The sequence below is a fragment of the Callithrix jacchus genome, chromosome 3, assembly GCF_049354715.1.
Source record: "Callithrix jacchus isolate 240 chromosome 3, calJac240_pri, whole genome shotgun sequence".
In the NCBI taxonomy this organism is placed as follows: domain Eukaryota; kingdom Metazoa; phylum Chordata; class Mammalia; order Primates; family Cebidae; genus Callithrix; species Callithrix jacchus.
The window spans coordinates 167,915,313-167,932,989 of NC_133504.1; the positions used below are offsets into that span (position 1 = coordinate 167,915,313).

The window sequence follows — 17,677 nt, forward strand, 5'->3', positions numbered from 1 at the left end:
CCCAAGGTTTTCCGAATAAGGGTTACTCGACCTGTCTTTCATCTTGGCAGTACCTAGTGAGGTACCTGGTAGAGAATCAATCTTCAATATTTGTCTCAACAAATGTGTTATTTACCTCTAAAATGTTTACCTGAGTACAAACAGATGAACCACACAAGATATCTAGTCAAATATAATCTAGTCAAATTGTACTTCTTGGCACTATAATTTAACTGCTTTACAAAAGATGATTTACAAAAAGACACCATTGCAAAGTAGAAATAAATCATTTTAATATGTATTTTTCACTTCTGTTAATTGATTATTGAGTTCTACACAAGTGTATGCATCCAGTTTGACTTGCTTCATATTTATTTTCCAACATGGCGCAATCTTCAGAATGAGGTGGTGAAGCTGTTTATTCTTAAACAGCACAAAGTACCTTGTCCTCAAAGAGCTTTATCAACTTGAACATTTCCAAAGAGCTCCATAAGGCAGCTCAGCATGGCAGTTTTCGACTGAAATCTCTCGTCTGGAAGATGGCAAAATAGACCCGGACCTTCCCGAGCCCACTGGTTGCGTGTATTCATATCACAGCTCGCTTGGGTAAGTGGTAATGACAGAATAATAAGCAGATTGCTCCAAACCCAGCTGGGTGAGACAGTTTCATTTTTGGAAAATCAACTGAATCATGAAAACCTTCCTAATGGTATAATTTGTTCCAGAGTTCTTTTGATACTTAAGAAGGGACATATTAATCCTTGTGCACAGTCTTTTATTACAAGCACTTATTTATGGCATTACAGAGTTTTCTCCTCCAGCCACCATTCTCTGGTGCGGTGACTGTATTCCATGTAGAATAAAAGTATGAAGAAATCTCCTTTCTAAATCAGAGCTGGTGACAGCCTTCTCATTTCCTGCCAAATGGATCAGACCACACTTTCAACCCTATGGAAAGAAACAGGAACAAAACACAGGATTCATTTTTAAATGTCCTATCACTTTCCTCCACCCTAAACAAACAAAATGACACCAGAATTGAGCTGTGCAATTTACAGTGTAGTTTAAGATGGTGCGAGCAGGCCAGGAAGCCATGGCAGTCATAAGGGACTTGCCCCATAACAGGAAGACATACATCTGGCCTAGTTAAAAAATAAATAAAAAAGAACGTTGCCACAGATTACAAGAGCTTTGGTGAATAAACAAGAAACCTCTTATTCTTGGCTAACTTGGATCCTCTTAAAGGAACTAACCATTCAGCCATAAAGGGAGCTTTTTAGCCCTTGTGCAGAGCAGAACCCCACATCAATTCAAACAGCTGACAAGTAAACACTCCTTTCCCATGAGTGTAGTGTTTAAATAGGTGCTTGGTAAATAAGTCTGCCAAACAGCTCTTCACGTCTCATATCTAATCACACACTTGTTAACATTTTTATGCCCTCTTATCAAATGGGAAAGAGGAACCTGGCAAATGAGAAAAAAGTATTCTGGAGTGAAATATTAGAAGGACGTCTTGGGTGGCATCTATGAATGGCAACTGTTGAGAAATAAATAGCAAAATCACCATCTTGTTTCTAAGCTAAAAGGCATTTTCCCACTCTCCATGCCAAGGCAAACACACAGAAACCACACAACACAGTAATATAAATGAGATTTGGTTTTGATTTTCTTTTTTCCAGTTTACCTGGTGGCTGCACATCCTCCTGAACAATTCCAGCCCGATTTATGGCTTGTTCCTTCTCTGAGAAACACAACAGAAAAGTCATTCATTAGAAGGGGGCGGGGAGGAAGAAATCTTTGTATTTACATGGGCCAATGACATGGGACAATTAGAAAACAGTATTTATGAGTGCTGTTAAATTCAGATATGCTATTCTGCGAAGCTTTTAGGTTGTGGAAGTTAGATCCTAAAATGCAAGAGAGATTGGGTGTTTTCAAAAGAATAAAGAAATCCATACTTCAAAAGAAAAGCTCCCCAACTAACATCTTTTCTTTATGATCTCAGCATTTTGGAAAGACAAGAAAACAACAACAACAAAAAGAACAATTTTGAAAGAACTGGTGGGCGTGGTATCACGAGGGGAAAGCTGCTGAACCGAAGGAACAAGTACAATTAAGAAAACCGTGTAGTTCATATGTCTAAAATGCGCTCCACTGAAGGACTAGACTCGGAGCTAAATATGCTATGTTTTTGATAGGAAATAGAGCAGAAAATTAATCTTTGGGTGGGTGGCTTTGGTTTGGATAATTGAAGCTTCCCTAATTGATTGCAGGTGCTGTGCCAATTAGTAAGCGCATTGTAGTGACAGCAACTAAGCCAGTCTCTGTGGAGATGTCCAACAGGCAAGGGCCAAGAGAAACTGGGCATTTCCTATCTGCCGGCTTAAAGCACTCTGACACATCTAAGTGGTTTAGAATAAACCCAAGGTCTGTAAAAACAAAGAGTTATTATTTTAAGTATCTTGACAAACAAATGGCAGCTTTTCAGGAAAAAGCCTTAGAGCCAAAGGATGTTTACCACTAAATTATAGTAATTAAATGTTGTAATCGGACCTTTGTTTCAATCAGGCTGACAGTGTTTCTTTAAATCCACATTTAGCTCTTATTTAGTATTGGGCATTTTCCTTATTTTGGCCTCTGGATTCTCATAAAGTTACACAAACATAAAGGTACAAGAAACAGGTTTGGCCAAAGCTAATATTCATTGAACTTGCCTCTCTAGTCATGTGACAGAAAGTCAATCCTAAATGACCGACCTGACAGTTTTGTCAATACTAAGTTTTGCTGTGGCAAATAAAACACTGGGCAATGGGGATTGTGGGAGTCCTGCTATCCGAGTCTAAGGGACAGAGAGAAGACTGGATACTGAGGCCAATTACCCGAAGGTTTCAGTGTTCCTCTCTGCAAAGTAGCAGGTGAATGGCAACCAAAACTCTCTCAAGAGAAACAAAAAGATTTCTTCCATCTAGAGTGGATACCATGGAGCCTCTAAAGTGTTGGACTTTCTGAAATAACTCAACACAAGAGGTGTTCTCATTTCTTAAGATATTAAATCATGGTTGAACTGAGCCCCACCATCCTAACAACATATAAGTCTCAAACTATGGATGTCTCGAACATGCTCTTGGAAGATGCCAACATGTAAAAACCAACAGTCATCAGTCTTGTCAGGAGTGAAAACAGAAATAATTTTCTATATCTAACTAAAAGCTCTATTTTCTGATACTATGGAGGGGAGATCTGAATTTTAAAAATAATTATCAGAAAGCGTTCTCAACATAGAGATTTAACAAAATCAGACGTCCTGGTGTACCAAACACCAGGAGTCAGGTTCTCCAAGAGGCAGGTACTGCAAAGCAAAAGAAGCTGGCAAGCTGCCAAGCATCAAAGGAAGCTGACTTTTGGTGGCAAGGACAGAATGCCTAATTGTGTTCCAGCCTCTTATGATGCAATGGAGAACCAAGTGAAGAGAAAGGAATCCCTGTCTTCACACTTTCTTGCTAATTGCTAATGAGGTTGAAGAGAAGCTGAAGATTTATTTTAAATAGCCCATAATCTCTTTATAATTCTTGTCCTAACGCAACCACCTCTGCAGTTTGGCTTGGTCAGGAAATTTAAACCACTTTGCTGGGCCAGTTCCTACCAGATGATAACCAGGTATTAGCATCCTATCTACATCCCCTGGTTCCTTAATCCGTTAATGTTTTATGAATACTCTGAGGCCAAAGCAGTCTTATGTAAATTCATGATATAACACAAAGACACTTTATTTGTGAATGCAGGATATGCTGAAAGGAAAACAGAAACTAGTCCCTCATGATTTAGCAGTGCATCTTGATTGAGGTTGACAGTAAGTTTCTATTTCCCTATCTTTGGAAAACAGCAAATGCATATAAACCTCAGGAATAGGGTAATGGCAGAAGTCAGGGGTTTCACTATGTAAACAAGTCAAGATAAGCTTATTACCAGCTTCAGTAGTGAGCACATTTCTATCACGAGTGAAATGATGTAAACACAACTATGGAACACTGGGTTAAAAAAACTCCCCACTCCAGTGTCTCAGCAAGCCCGACTCTGCCCCCTGGTGCTAAGGCAGTGGTGTGATTTGTAGTTTTAATTGAGGATTGTTATCTCTAGTCAAGGGGCCAAAGGGTGTTATTAAAACTAGTAATACATGCAGACTGGCTGAATTTTCTATGGTAGTAAAATAATCTAACTAATAATGTTTAAGTCTTTGAAGACAAAAGAACATATCCTTGCATTAAATGTACACACCAGGAAATAAATCGACTGTGTGACTTGTTGCTTGAACATTTATAACAATGCACACAATGCAGGATAGCCAAGCTCCCTCAGCAGTCTTCAGATTACTCACTGAGGGTGCTCTAGTGGAGGACCAGCACATAGAAACCTAAAATAAAAAAGGAGATGAAAGCTGGTGCAGGGTATGACCTCGGTCGGAACCTACCTCCCCATTTCCTCTTGCCAATAAACAGTTAAAAGCAACTCGGCAGGGCACGGTGGCTCATGCCAGTAATTCTAGCACTTTGGGAGGCTGAGGCTGGCGGATCACTTGAGGTCAGTTCAACCAGCCTGGCCAATGTGGCAAAACCCTGTCTCTACTAAAAACACAAAAATTAGTGGGGCGTGGTGGCAGGTGCCTATAATTCCAGCTACTTGGGAGACCGAAGCAGAATTGTTTGAACCTGGCCGGGTAGAGGTTGCAGTGAGCCGAGATCACACCACTGCATTCCTGCCTGGGCAAAAGAGCAAAACTCCGTCTCAAAAAAGAAAAACAATAAATGAAATAAAGGCAACTGACATCTTGAATTGTGACAAATGGCAACATTGGAATGTGTGCTGTATATTCCATACAAGTTGAATATCCTTTATCCAAAACTGCTTGGGAACAGAATTGGTTTGGATTTAGGATTTTTTTCAGATTTTGGGATATTTGCATATGTATATAACAAGATGGAATGGGATCCAAGTCTAAACATGAAATCCATTTGTTTCTATACATCTTATATACATAGACTGAAGATAATTTTATACAATGTTTTTAATAATTTTGTGCATGAAACAAAATTGATATTAAGTACTTATGTGTGGAATTTTCCACTTGTGCTGTCATTTTGGAGCTCAAAGAATTTCAGACTTTGGAGCATTTTCTATTTTCAGATGAGAAACGCTCAACCTATAATGGCACTGTATCAGTATTAAATTTCCTAAATTGGAAACTATATTGTGATTACATAAGAGAACGTCCTTGTTCTTTGGAAACACAGGCCGAAGTGTTTAGGAAAAGAAAGCTCACGATGTCTTCAACTTACTCTCAAATAGTTCAGCAAAATAACAGTAATAATATCAATACATGGTACATATAACTGTCAGTATATATGTATGTATCTACATATGTGATATACAGGGAGAGGAAGCAAATGTGAGAAATGTTAACAACTGGTGCATCAAGGTGAAGGATAATACAGAAATTTACTGCACTGTTCTTGGATCTTTGGTCAGTTTGAGTTTCTTTTTTTTTTTTTTTTTTTGAAATGGAGTCTTGCTCTGTCACCCAGTCTGGAATGCAATGTGGCATGATCTCGGCTCACTGTAACCTCTGCCTCCCAGGTCCAAGAGATTCTGCTGCCTCAGGCTACCCAAGCTTGAGTTTCTTTTTACATAACTGTAAAACACCCACAAGAAAGTCCAACACCATTCTGACTATTCCATGGTGGTTATTTCAAAGTAGCTATCTTTTAAAAAGGAGTAAATAAAAAATTATTTTTTAAAAAAAGCTTTTCAGTGCACCCATGTTGCTGCTGTTACCTAGACACACGTCCTACCTGCCTCTGGGGTATTCCAGAACTGGAGGTTCACTGACAGCGAGTGTGAACCAGGGGCCAAGGGGAAGCCATATGACCACAGGAGCAAGTGTGACCCAGTTGGCTGAAGGGGAACACGTGACCCCCTGAAGCACTGCACTCCTCCCAACAGTGTAAACATGTCTGTTTCCTCACCAGAGCCTGTTTCAATCCAGGGAACTGTGCGATGCCAGTTGGAAAATAAGACCCAGTCTGCCTGTGTATTTCATTCGATTACATGTTGAAAGGAATGAAAAGCATATTCTAAGTGCGTGGCATATAATAAGGTAAATGTTCTTACAAGGTAAGGATTCTTTCTGCATCAGATGATTTCCAGGACCCTGTCCTGCCTGGACATAGCATCCTTTAGAGCAGGGCCAGCGAGGCGCAGCAGAAATGGAACGGCTGAGAAGGAGCAGAACTGAGGCCTCACAGCCCTCCCCCATGGCCTTGCACTTGACTGGCTGTTGAACATTCTTTACTGTCTCAAGGCATCATGAGACAGGGCATTAAGTACAGACAAGGTCAGGGGAGTTAGGGTCTAGTGTCCATGCAGCAACTAACGTGCCGAGTAACCTTGGACAAGTCACTAAATGAGCGGACAAAAATGAGCTCAAGCTCCTTCTGCCAAAACCCTATGATTTTATGCTTCTGAACATCCAATTAAAATTTAAAATGAGGATGATCACAGAAAATGATCTTATTCTGTCTAATTTCACAAGCTGGCCTCAAAGGCATGTAATTTATAAAAGGCCATATTCAGGGTCACTGTCTAGTTCCAGGAAACAAAGACAAATGAGCCTAACTGTGCTCTTCCCTAACTGAGGCCTTTTGAGACAAAACAGGCTATGCCAACAGGGTAAAAGCTAAAAAGCGTCTGGGACTCCCTCCAGAAGTACAGCAGAACTGTACCCAGACTTTTCTGGTTTTGGGTCACTGACCCACTAATGCCATCATCTGCCCAGCACTCATTTCAGTACTTGAGTTATCACAGAGAGAACTGACCTTGTGCTCCACATAACACTTAGGAGAGCCTTGCTGAGTTAATGGAAGAGCTGAAGATCACACTGAATGCCAAAATGAAATCCAGTAAGGCAGTCTGGTGATAGTGGTTGCCTGCTTTGCAACCATGGAAGACCTCCTTGGCTTTGTTTTACCTAAGCAGGCTTCCCCTTCTTTTCTGCTGCCTGTATGCTTGTTCCAGCATTACAGACATACTGGAAACTATCTGTCCCCCTACCCATGCTGACACAGCTAAAGGGCCCGAACTGATCTGACACTTGGCTGTACATGGTCGGCCTTACCAGTTGCTGGCCCTAAGTCTTGCTTTTACCAGTAACCCAGTTCTCAGGGACTAGGCGTCTAGCCTGTCCATCCAAGAATGAAGGGCTTCTGCCCAGTAGTCTCAGAATCCTGGGGAATGAAATGTATAAGGATGGTCAGAAGGAAAAACCTAACAAGCAATGCTAACAGGAGTAGCTGAAAGGCAGGAGCAAAAGAGCAAACCTAGAAGGACTTTCCATGGTGGAGAGGCCCAGGGAAGACAGTGTTCCAAGGAGGGAGAGGCTGGCCCAGAGTTGGTGCCTCTTACTCATAAATGGCCTGACTTCCTATATCACAGAGAATAGACACCATCACCTGGAAGTACCCAAAACTTGCCCACATCAAACCTGGATAAGGCAGCATCCACACCATCCTTCCACCTGAGCTGGTGGGAGAGGTGCCCTGCCTTTGGTCCAAGGCTCTTTCCTCTACCTGAGCTCAGAATCCCATGCTACCTCCCACTCTAGATTGTCTGCTCTTTTCAGCAACTTTCTCTGTCCAAGACTTTCTTGGCCCTCCATCTCGCCCAGTCAAAACTAAAACCAAAACTCCTCCCAGAACCTGTGACCTACTGGATATATGACTTTGCCATTCTCCTCTGCATACAGCCAAACATCTTTAAATAGTCAGCTTAACACACTATTTACTCTTCAATCCACCGGAACCTGCCTTCTGCCTACTTCCAAACCACTGAAAGCATGTTTAACAACATAACCAATCACTTTAACCTCTTTCTGTTAAATAGAAGAGATATTTTCACTTAACTCTTTTACTGTCTGTAAGCAGCCTAACCCTGCTGACCACACTCCCTTTTCATGAAGAGCTGTCTTTATGGGGCTTGTGGCTGCAGCCTCTCCAGGTTTTAATCCTGTCTAGCCACTCCTCCTTAGTCTCCTTGGAGGGCATTTCTCTTCCTCTGACTGCCTGTTCTTCAGTTCTTCTGACACTGTTGTTCTCCAGTACACTGTCCTGGACCAGCTTATCCCTGACAATATCTGAATGCTGCCTGGGAATCCTTACCTACTGCAGTGACCTGGTTCCCCGCCAGGTGCAGATGACTCCCCACCTCCAGCTATAGTTCACATCCAGCGTGGCAGCCCCAGACTGGTATATCCCATTGTCTATGGGAAATCTCCAAGAGCACATGAGCTACCTCAACCTCAAAAGCTACCTAAATGCCCAAAAGTGAACTAACTTGTCTTTTCACCCCTAAAAACAATTCCTTCTTGTGTTTTCTAGCTAATGACCAGCATCTACACCACCTCAGCTGCTGAAGCCAGAACACTGGGTGACATTCTCTTTCTTTGCCCTGTGAATAATCAACCACAAACCCCTGCAAAGTTTACTTCTTTTCTTTTTTAAAATGAGACAGGGTCTTGCTGTGTTGTCCAGGCTGATTTAAATTCCTGGCTCAAGGCATCCTCCTGCCTCGGCCTCCCGAAGTGCTGGGATTACAGGTATGAGCCACCTCACCTACCAGTTTGCTTCTTAAATATGGCTCCCAAATACAATCATTTCTCCCCACTCCCATAGCCACAACTCTGGTTTAGGCTATAGTCACCTCTCCCTGAGGTCATAGGAAATAGAGCCTTCCTGTTCCTAGCCTTCCTGTCCCCAGATTTGACCCTTGCAGCTTCTAGTTCACATACAATCAATCAGAGGGGTGCTTGTAAAGAGTGAATGTGATCACCGCTCTTACTTACAGTCCTGTGTTGCTCAACTGTGGGAGCACATTCTGAGCAATGCGTCCTTAGGTGATTTCATTGTTGTGCGACCATCACAGAGTTTACTTGCACAAACCTAGTCATCATAGCCTACTACACACCCAGGCTATGTGATATAGCTTATTGTTCCGAGGCTACAAACCTGTACAGCATGGTACTGTACTGAAAACTGCAGGCAACTGTAACACGCGATAAGGATTTGTGCATCTAAACATAGCTAAACTAGAAAAGGTACGGTGAAGACACTGCTTAAAAGGTTTTCAAAATGGCACACCCATATAGGATATTCACCATGGATGAAATCCGCAGGACTGGGCATTGCTCTGGGTAAGTGGTGAGGGAATGTGAAGGCCTAGGACATTACTGTACACTGCTGCAGACTAAATACACACTGCACACTTAGGCTAACCTACATTTATTTATTTATTTATTCATTTATTCATTTATTTTTCGAGACAGGGTCTCCCTCTGTCGCCCAGGCTGGAGTGCAGCAGTGTGATCTCAGCTCGCTGCAACCTCTGCCTCCCAGGTTCAAGCTATTCTTCTGCGTTGGCCTCCCAAGTAGCTGGGACTACATGCATGTGCCACCATGCCCGGCTAATTTTTTGTATTTTTATTAGAGATGGAGCTTCACCATGTTAGCCAGGATGGTCTCAATCTCCTGACCTCGTGATCCTCCCACCTTGGCCTCCCAAAGTGCTGGGATTACAGGCAGCCTACACTACATTTATTTTTTAAAATTCCTTTCTTCAGTAATAAATTAACCTCAGCTAACTTTTTCGCTTTATAAACGTTTTAATTTTTAAAACTTTTTGACTCCTATAATAACATTTAGCTTAAAACACAAACATGTACAGCTGTACAAAAATATTTTCTTTGTATGTTTACTGTATAGGCATCTATTTTCAAATTACTTTTTCCTTTTTAAACTTTTGTGTGAAAAACTACGATACAACACATATATTAGCCTAGGCCCACACAGGGTCGGGATCATCAAGACATCACTAGGTGAGAGGAAGTTTTCAGCACCGTGATAATCTCATGGGACCATTGTCATACTCGTGGTCTATCGCAGGCCAAAATTTGATGCAGCACGTGACTGTACTTTAATAACTCTGCGTGGCTGTACACCAAAGGGTTATTGCACCACTGTAATTCAGCAAGTGAGATGATAAAATTTGGAGAACAAATGGTATAACAAACTTTTCAAAAACCACAGCACCTGGAGTTCTATAGATTTTCCAACAAACAAAAAACAGGGTTTCCCAGTTACAAATTCTAAGAAATAGCAACAGATGTAGGTAAGACGGAAGAAAACTGAAACTGGAAAGGAGTGAGATGTAAGAAGGGTCTGTGAGTAAAAAACACGGGTGAAGATAAACTCTCAGTGACCATATAAAATAGTGACGGTGTTAACTGATTTGCTGAGTAACAGGCAGCAGGCAGGACTCAAATACTATGTTTGATGCACGGGCTGAGGGTAAGGCATTATAAGGACCTTGTATTGTTCAAAGGTAAAGATACTGGCTAACCCTAAACTTTAATTACGAAAGAACAAAAACAGAATTTAAATTTTTCAAACTAGTAGAGGCAGGAGAAGAATGAAGAAGGCTTGAGGCAGAAAAGAAGAAAAAAGGAAGCATAGAAATAAAAAACACAAAATAAGGTGAGAAAAATAAATGCTAATATATCAGTCAACATAATAAATGAAAACAAATCCAATCCAATAGTTACAAGAGATTATCAGGTCAGATTAAAAAAATCTAGTTAATGTTCATTCTAAAATACTCACCTAAGGACAAACAAAGCCTGCATGTATGAGGAGAGAAACAGGTAAGCTAGGAAAATATGAAAAGAAATCTGGGCTGGGCATGGTGGCTCACACCTGTAATCCCAGCACTTCAGAAGACTGAGGTGGCCAGCCTTGCCAACATGGAGAAACCCCATCTCTACTAAAAAATACAAAAAAATAGTCGGGTGTGGTGGCAGGGACCTGTAATCCCAGCTACTTGGGAGGCTGAGGAGAATCACTTAAACCTGGGAAACAGAGCAGAGGTTGCAGTGAACTGAGATCATGCCAGTGCACTTCAGCCTGGGCATCAAGAGTGAAACTCCGTCTCAAAAAAAAAAAAAAAGAAATCTTGGAGCACAATAAAATCAGATAAAATATAGATGGGGAAGAACAGTGGAGATAAAGAGAATTCATATACAATGATAATTAGAAAAAATTATCCAGAATATTTTAGAATATATGTGCCTAATAACATGGCCACAGGACATCCAAATACAAACAGAATTAGGAAGCCTGATCTGTAATTAACATACACAGATACAGAACTCTGTACCCAATAAGAGAATAGCCACCATTCCAAGCACACAGGGAATATTTACAAAAATTGACCTGTACAAGGTCACAGAGCAAATCTGGACCAGTGTCAGAGATAGAAATCATATAGTCCATATTCTATGACCACAAATGCAAATAAAATAGAAACCAGCAACCAAAAGTCACCAGAAAAGACCACTGTGGCTTCTGGGTAGAGAATGGGTAGTAGATGGGGCACAATGGAAGCAGCTCAGTCCCAGGAATGGGTGGAGGGAAATGGACAGGACAAGGGTGAGAAGAGCATTATGGAAGGAAGTGATGACCAGGTTGTTTGACGAGGGTGAGAAGAGCATGATGGGAGAAAGTGACTGACCAGGCTGTCTGACGAGGGTGAGAAGAACATGATGGGAGAAAGTGACTGACCAGGCTGTCTGACGAGGGTGAGAAGAGCATGATGGGAGAAAGTGACTGACCAGGTTGTTTGATGAGGGTGAGAAGAGCATGATGGGAGAAAGTGATGGACCAGGCTGTTTGACGAGGGTGAGAAGAGCATGATGGGAGAAAGTAACTGACCAGGCTGTTTGACGAGGGTGAGAAGAGCATGATGGGAGAAAGTAACTGACCAGGCTGTTTGATGACGGTGACAAGAGCATGATGGGAGAAAGTGACTGACCAGGTAGCTTGGTCAGGTGAAGCCAGCACCCAGCACAGTGCCAGGGACCTAGGGATTACTAGGTTTCTTTTTTCTGTGGGGGGATGGAGTTTCACTCTTGTTGCCCAGGCTGGAGTGCAATGATGAGATCTTGGCTCACTGCAACTTCTGCCTTCTGGGTTCAATCAATTCTCCAGTTTCAGCCTCCTGAGTAGCTGGGATTACAGGCACCTGCCACTACGCTTGCCTAATTTTTGGTATTTTCAGTAGAGACAGGTTTTCACCATGTTGGCCAGGCTAGTCTCAAACTCCTGACCTCAGATGATCTGCCCACCTTGGCCTCCAAAAATGCTAAGATTACAGGCATGAGCCACCGCACCTGGCCCAGGTTTCTTTTAAAAAAAAGAGAGTGAGATGCTAAATAAATGCTAGTTGAATGTGTTGGAATGAGTTGAAGCTCTAACCACACAGTGGGTTCCTTGGACCTGATGATGAAAACCTTACCCCAGTTTACTGCCAAGTCAGTCAGCTCCAGGCCTATCCACCTGCTAAAATCTACACATCTCACATTCCTGCCCTTGTGGCTCATGATTTTGTAAACATTTTAATAAAATGTCTAATATAAGACTATAATAGGTTTCATACCTGTTACCTCATTTAATTCACCCCAAACCCTGTAAATTCACTCCAGTGAACTACATTGCTACAGACAAGGAAACAGGCAGGGCTCAGAGAGGTGAAGTAACTTACATGAAGGTCATTCATCTTGTAGGCTATGTAGACACTCATATCCCTCACTGCCTTTTCTTGCCCCCGTAGAGAAGCAGTATACTGTCTTGGTTTAGGGATTAAGGATACGAATTTAAGTCCCAGATCTGTGTCTCATCAGCTGTGAGTCCTTGTGCAAATAATTCACCTCTTTCACACCTCAGTTTGTCCACATATAAAATGGGGATGATGATATAGCAGCTGCCACAAACGGCTGTTAGCAACACTAAACGGGTTAATAAATATGGGAAGTGCTTAGAAGAGAGCCAGGCATAGGTAAACTTCCCACAAATATTACCTGTTCAGCAATATTTACATGTTTAAAGAATCAGTTGCTGGGCGTGATGGCTCACGCCTGTAATCACAGCACTTTGGGAGGCTGAGGCAGGCAGATGACTTTAGGTGAGGAGTTCAAGACCAGCCTGGCCAACATGGCAAAACCCTGTCTCTACTAAAAATACAAAAATTAGCCAGGACTGGTGGTACAAGCCTGGAGTCCCAGCTACTCAGGAGGCTGAGGCAGAAGAATCATTTGAACCTGGGAGGCAAAGGGTGCAGCGAGCAACCAGAGGCCGGGTGCGGTGACTCACACCTGTACTCCCAGCACTTTGGGAGGCCAAGGCGGGCAGATCATCTGAGGTCAGCAGTTTGAGGCTAGCCTAGCCAACATGGCGAAACCCCGTCTCTACAAAAAAATACAAAAATTAGCTAGTGTGGTGGTGGGAGCCAGTAATCCCAGCTACTTAGGAGGCTGAAGCAGGAGAATCGCTTGAACCCAGGAGGCAGAGACTGCAGTGCGCAAAGATCAGCTCACTGAACTCCAGCCTGACAGCGAGACTTTTTTTTTTTTCCAAAAAAAAAAAAGGACAGGAAAGTGGGAAGGCACAACAGACTGTCTTCCAGTTAAAAATGCAGGGAGAGAGATCCAAGATAGCTGATCACTAACAGCTCAGGATTGTAGCTCCCAGTGAAAGCTCAGAGAACGAGAGGACGCCACACTTTCAGATGAATTTTCATCGCTCACAGACCAGCAGATTTCTAGTGGAGGAGCCCCACGGGTCGCCAGCGTGACTCTTGTGGCCGGCGCAGCGGTTTTGCCGGCACCTTGGTGCGGCAGCTCTTCATGCAGAGTAAACGAGACTGGTTCCCTTACTGACCAGTGTTTGGAGCTCCAGGAAGGCAGAGCCGCTTGTTGCGGACTCAAGAAGGAAGCCAGACCAGAGATTCCCGGGCAGAAGAGCACCATCAGTCTTATTGCTGCTATTGTGGCCGGTGCAGTGGGTTGCTCGAATCCCAGCACTGGGAATCAATAAATTGAACGTCGACTCAGAAACCTAATTAGAAAGGCGGTAATTGTAAAGATGACAGATGGATAAATTTATAATAAAGGGAAAAAACCAGCCTAAGAAGGCCGAGCATACCCAAAATCAGAACCCATCTCCCTCTACAGGGGATTGCAGTTCCTCATCAGCAACGGAACAAGCCCTGATGGAAAAGGACTGTGTTCCATTATCTGAAGTAGGCTTCAGAAGGTGGATGATAAGAAACTTCTGGGAATTAAAAGAACTTGTTCTAACCCAATGTAAAGAAACTAAGAACTTTGAAAAAAGGTTTGACTAAATGCTGAAAAGAATAGACAATATAGAGAGGAATATAAATGAACTAACAAAGTTGAAAAATACAACATGAGAACTTAGTGAAATATGCACAAGTTTAAATAGCAGAATGGATCAAGCAGAAGAAAGGATATCAGAGGTCGAAGACCAACTTAATGAAATAAAACGACAAGACAAGAATAGAGAAAAAAGGATGAAAAGGAATGAGCAAAGTCTCCAAGAAATATGGGACTATGTGAAAAGACCCAATCTACGTTTGATTGGTGTACCTGAATGTGATGGAGAGAATGAATCCAAGCTGGAAAATACTTTTAAGGATAGTATCCAGGAAAATTTTCCCAATCTAGCAAAGCAGGACACTATTCAACCCCAGGTAATACAGAGAACACCACAAAGATATTCCTCAAGAAGAGCAATCCCAAGGCACATAATTGTTAGATTCACCAGGATCAAAACGAAGGAGAAAATACTAAGGGCAGCAAGAGAGAAAGGCCAGGTTACCCATAAAGGGAAGCCTATTAGACTTACAGCAGATCTCTCAGAGGAAACCCTACAAGCCAGACGAGAGTGGGGGCCAATATTCAACATACTTAAAGAACAGAACTTTCAGCCTAGAATCTCATATCCTGCCAAACTAAGCTTCACAATTGAAGGAAAAATAAAATCTTTTATGAACAAGCAAGTACTCAGAGATTTTATTACCACCAGGCCTGCTTTACAAGAACTTCTGAAAGAAGCATTATACATAGAAAGAATAACCAGTATGAGCCTTTCTAAAAATATACCAAAAAGTAAAGAGCATCAACATAAAGAAGAATTGACAGCAACGAATGGATAAAATAGCCAGTTAACATCAAATGGCAGTAACCCTAAATTTAAATCGACTAAATCCCCCAATCAAAAGATACAGCCAAAACCTAATGGTATATCCAAAGATACACAAAGACTCAAAACAAAGGGTTGGAGAAAAATTTACCAACCAAATGGAGAGCAAAAATAAATAAATAAACAAAAAGCAGGAGTTGCAATTCTCACATTTGATAAAATAGATTTCAAAGCAACAAAGATACAGTGGTAAAAGGGTCAATGCAACAATAAGAGATCTTAATACCCAGATACATAAGACCCATAACGAGATTTAGACTCAACGAGACAGAAAATTAATAAGGATATCCAGGACTTCAACTCAGATCCAGAACAAGTAAACTCAATAAATATTTATAGAGCTCTCCATTTTAAATATACAAAATATTGATCGGCCATTATTAATACCCATTTTTAGAATGAAGCAATATTCCTGTTCTCTCTCCCTCTTTTTCTTCCTCTTTCTTCCTCTCCTTCTCTCCTTTTTTTACTTTTCAACATCCCAGTTCCTCACACAAACACAAAAAATGCAGATATTATAGTTACATTCACTAAATGTTCACCTACAGATGAACATCTCCTGATTTGTCTGTCTCAAGGCATTCAGACAGCCACAGATTCTGGAGTATCTCTAGAAGCCTGTTACTGGCCCATATCTTGACCATCTCATCTCAAGCAGGGTTTCTCAACCAAGGCACCACTTGAATTTTAAACTGGGGAATTCTTTGTCACAGGGTCTATCTTGTGACAAAAAGTTTAGTAGTATCCCTGGCATCTATCCACAAGATACCAGTAGCAACACTCATGTCCCCGCCATCCCAAGTTGTGACAAGCAAAAATGTCTCCAGATTGAGCCAAATATCCTGAGGGACAAAATCACCCCTAGATGAAAACCACAGCTCTAGTTTTCAGAACTGACTTTTCCAATGGGATGCAAAATAGACCCTCTGTCCCAAGTTCTAGTGTCCTCAATATGATCTCCTGGGGCAGGCGTCCATGAAGGATGAGGAAAATAGATTCCATAGGGCCCCACACAGCCCACCTTACTCCCAAGCATGGTGCATGCAGATAAGCTGGAAGGCAGAATACACAGAGGCCATTTCAGTCTTGGCTGATAAAAAGAAGCTACAGGGAAATCTGAGTGTGTACTTAAAAGGCTCTGCCTCCAGAAACCAACTGCTGTAACATTTATAATGGGTAGATCGTTTACACGGAGACTTCGCCTTCAATTCGCCAAGCGTTCAATGTCCGTTAATATTCCCAAGGGGCAGGGTTGGCTCTCTTCCATCTTCAAGATGATTCAGGTTTCCTGGTGAACAAAATGGGCCTCTAATGCCTAATATTTTCTCTCTGACAGATGGTTTCAGATGTATCAAAGTGTCAATCCTTGCTGAGGTATAGGTCTCAAGGAAGGCGAGTTTGGCTTTTATAATGATACAACTGGAATGATTAAGAAGGAAAATTACTCCCGGGAGATTCACCATTACCATATGAGCAACTGGCTTAAAACGAAGGAAGCCAGCAGAATTGGAAACACGATTTGAGGGAAAAGGAGAGAAAAAAACTAAAAATCCCGGGTTAACAGTTTGGGTTTGAAAAGGTCCCGCTCAAAAAACATCTTTGGGAGTGGAAATGAAGTGCAGTAAAAGCACCTTTCCACTCACGATAATCAGGGTTCCATCTGCCTCCCCAGTCACCATTCCCAGCCTGCGTGCTCACAGGAGACTCTGGACAGAGGCCTGGGGTGGTACATATTTGCCTTGCCACTTACTTGCTGTGTGACCTTGGGCACGTTATAAAACCTCTGAGCCTCAGTGCCCTCGTTTGTAAAATGGGTATGTTTTACATATATACTTCAAGGTGAGCTTGTGCAAATCAAACGATCCAAAGTGTGCCTAACCTGATGTATAAAAGGCATTCAGTGAATTTTAACTGTAACTATGAACTAATACTTAGCGTCGACTTATGTGTGGACTGCTTTCATATACATGACCACCTGAGTCTCACAGGAGGCTCGGCATTTTATTACAAATGATGTGGTTATGAACATTAATAGATGAGGATGCTGAGGGTCCTAGAGGTTGAGCAACTTGTCCACGGTCACAAAGCTGCACACGGCGGGATTCGAACCCATGCTCTCCCTGACCCTCGTCCAGGTTCTTTCCACGGCACCACGTGGAACTCACGGAGAGGGATGTGTGTTGCGGGGGTCAGGTCACCGCGCGGGGTAAGAGGTCACTCACTGTACTCCTCCAATCTCGTTAGGGGCCGGAAGTAGATGGGATAGAAGGCGGCGCCGATCAGGGAGATGAAGCCGCCGAAAATGAGCGCGGTGCGCAGGTTCCGGGACATGGCGCCGGGCCTGGGGCTGCCCTGACCCGCCGACCGCCTCGCACTCTCGGAAACCTGGCTACCAAAAGTCGGGCCGTGACCCCACTCGGAAGAGGCGGAGCGGCTTTCGCTTCCGGGCCTTGGGGGAGGGACGAGGAGGAGGGGCGGGGCGAGAGGCAGGGGTGGAGTCAGAGGCGGGACCTCAGTGCTGGGCTGGGAGGAGCCAGGGG

General features: G+C 42.6%; 1 protein-coding gene across 1 annotated transcript; it reads right to left on the reverse strand.

Moving 5' to 3' along the window:
- Positions 1–250: 250 nt before the first annotated feature.
- Positions 251–17,531, reverse strand: SMIM20 (small integral membrane protein 20). Its single transcript, XM_008993509.6, has 3 exons — positions 17,360–17,531; positions 1,664–1,720; positions 251–927 (listed from the first exon to the last, which is right to left on the reverse strand). The coding sequence occupies exons 1-3, from the start codon at positions 17,466–17,468 to the stop codon at positions 890–892; spliced, it is 204 nt and encodes a 67-aa protein (XP_008991757.5). The 5' UTR covers positions 17,469–17,531; the 3' UTR covers positions 251–889.
- Between the last annotated feature and the right edge of the window lie 146 nt (positions 17,532–17,677).

What these genes read in the sequence shown, in the direction of transcription:
- SMIM20 (XM_008993509.6), bottom strand. Translation starts at nt 17,468, where the DNA reads ATGTCCCGGAACCTGCGCACCGCGCTCATTTTCGGCGGCTTCATCTCC. An exon ending in AACGAGATTGGAGGAGTACA is followed by an intron (nt 1,721 to 17,359) that starts GTGAGTGACCTC and finishes TGTGTTTCTCAG; the next exon opens with AGAAGGAACAAGCCATAAAT. An exon ending in GGAGGATGTGCAGCCACCAG is followed by an intron (nt 928 to 1,663) that starts GTAAACTGGAAA and finishes TTCTTTCCATAG; the next exon opens with GGTTGAAAGTGTGGTCTGAT.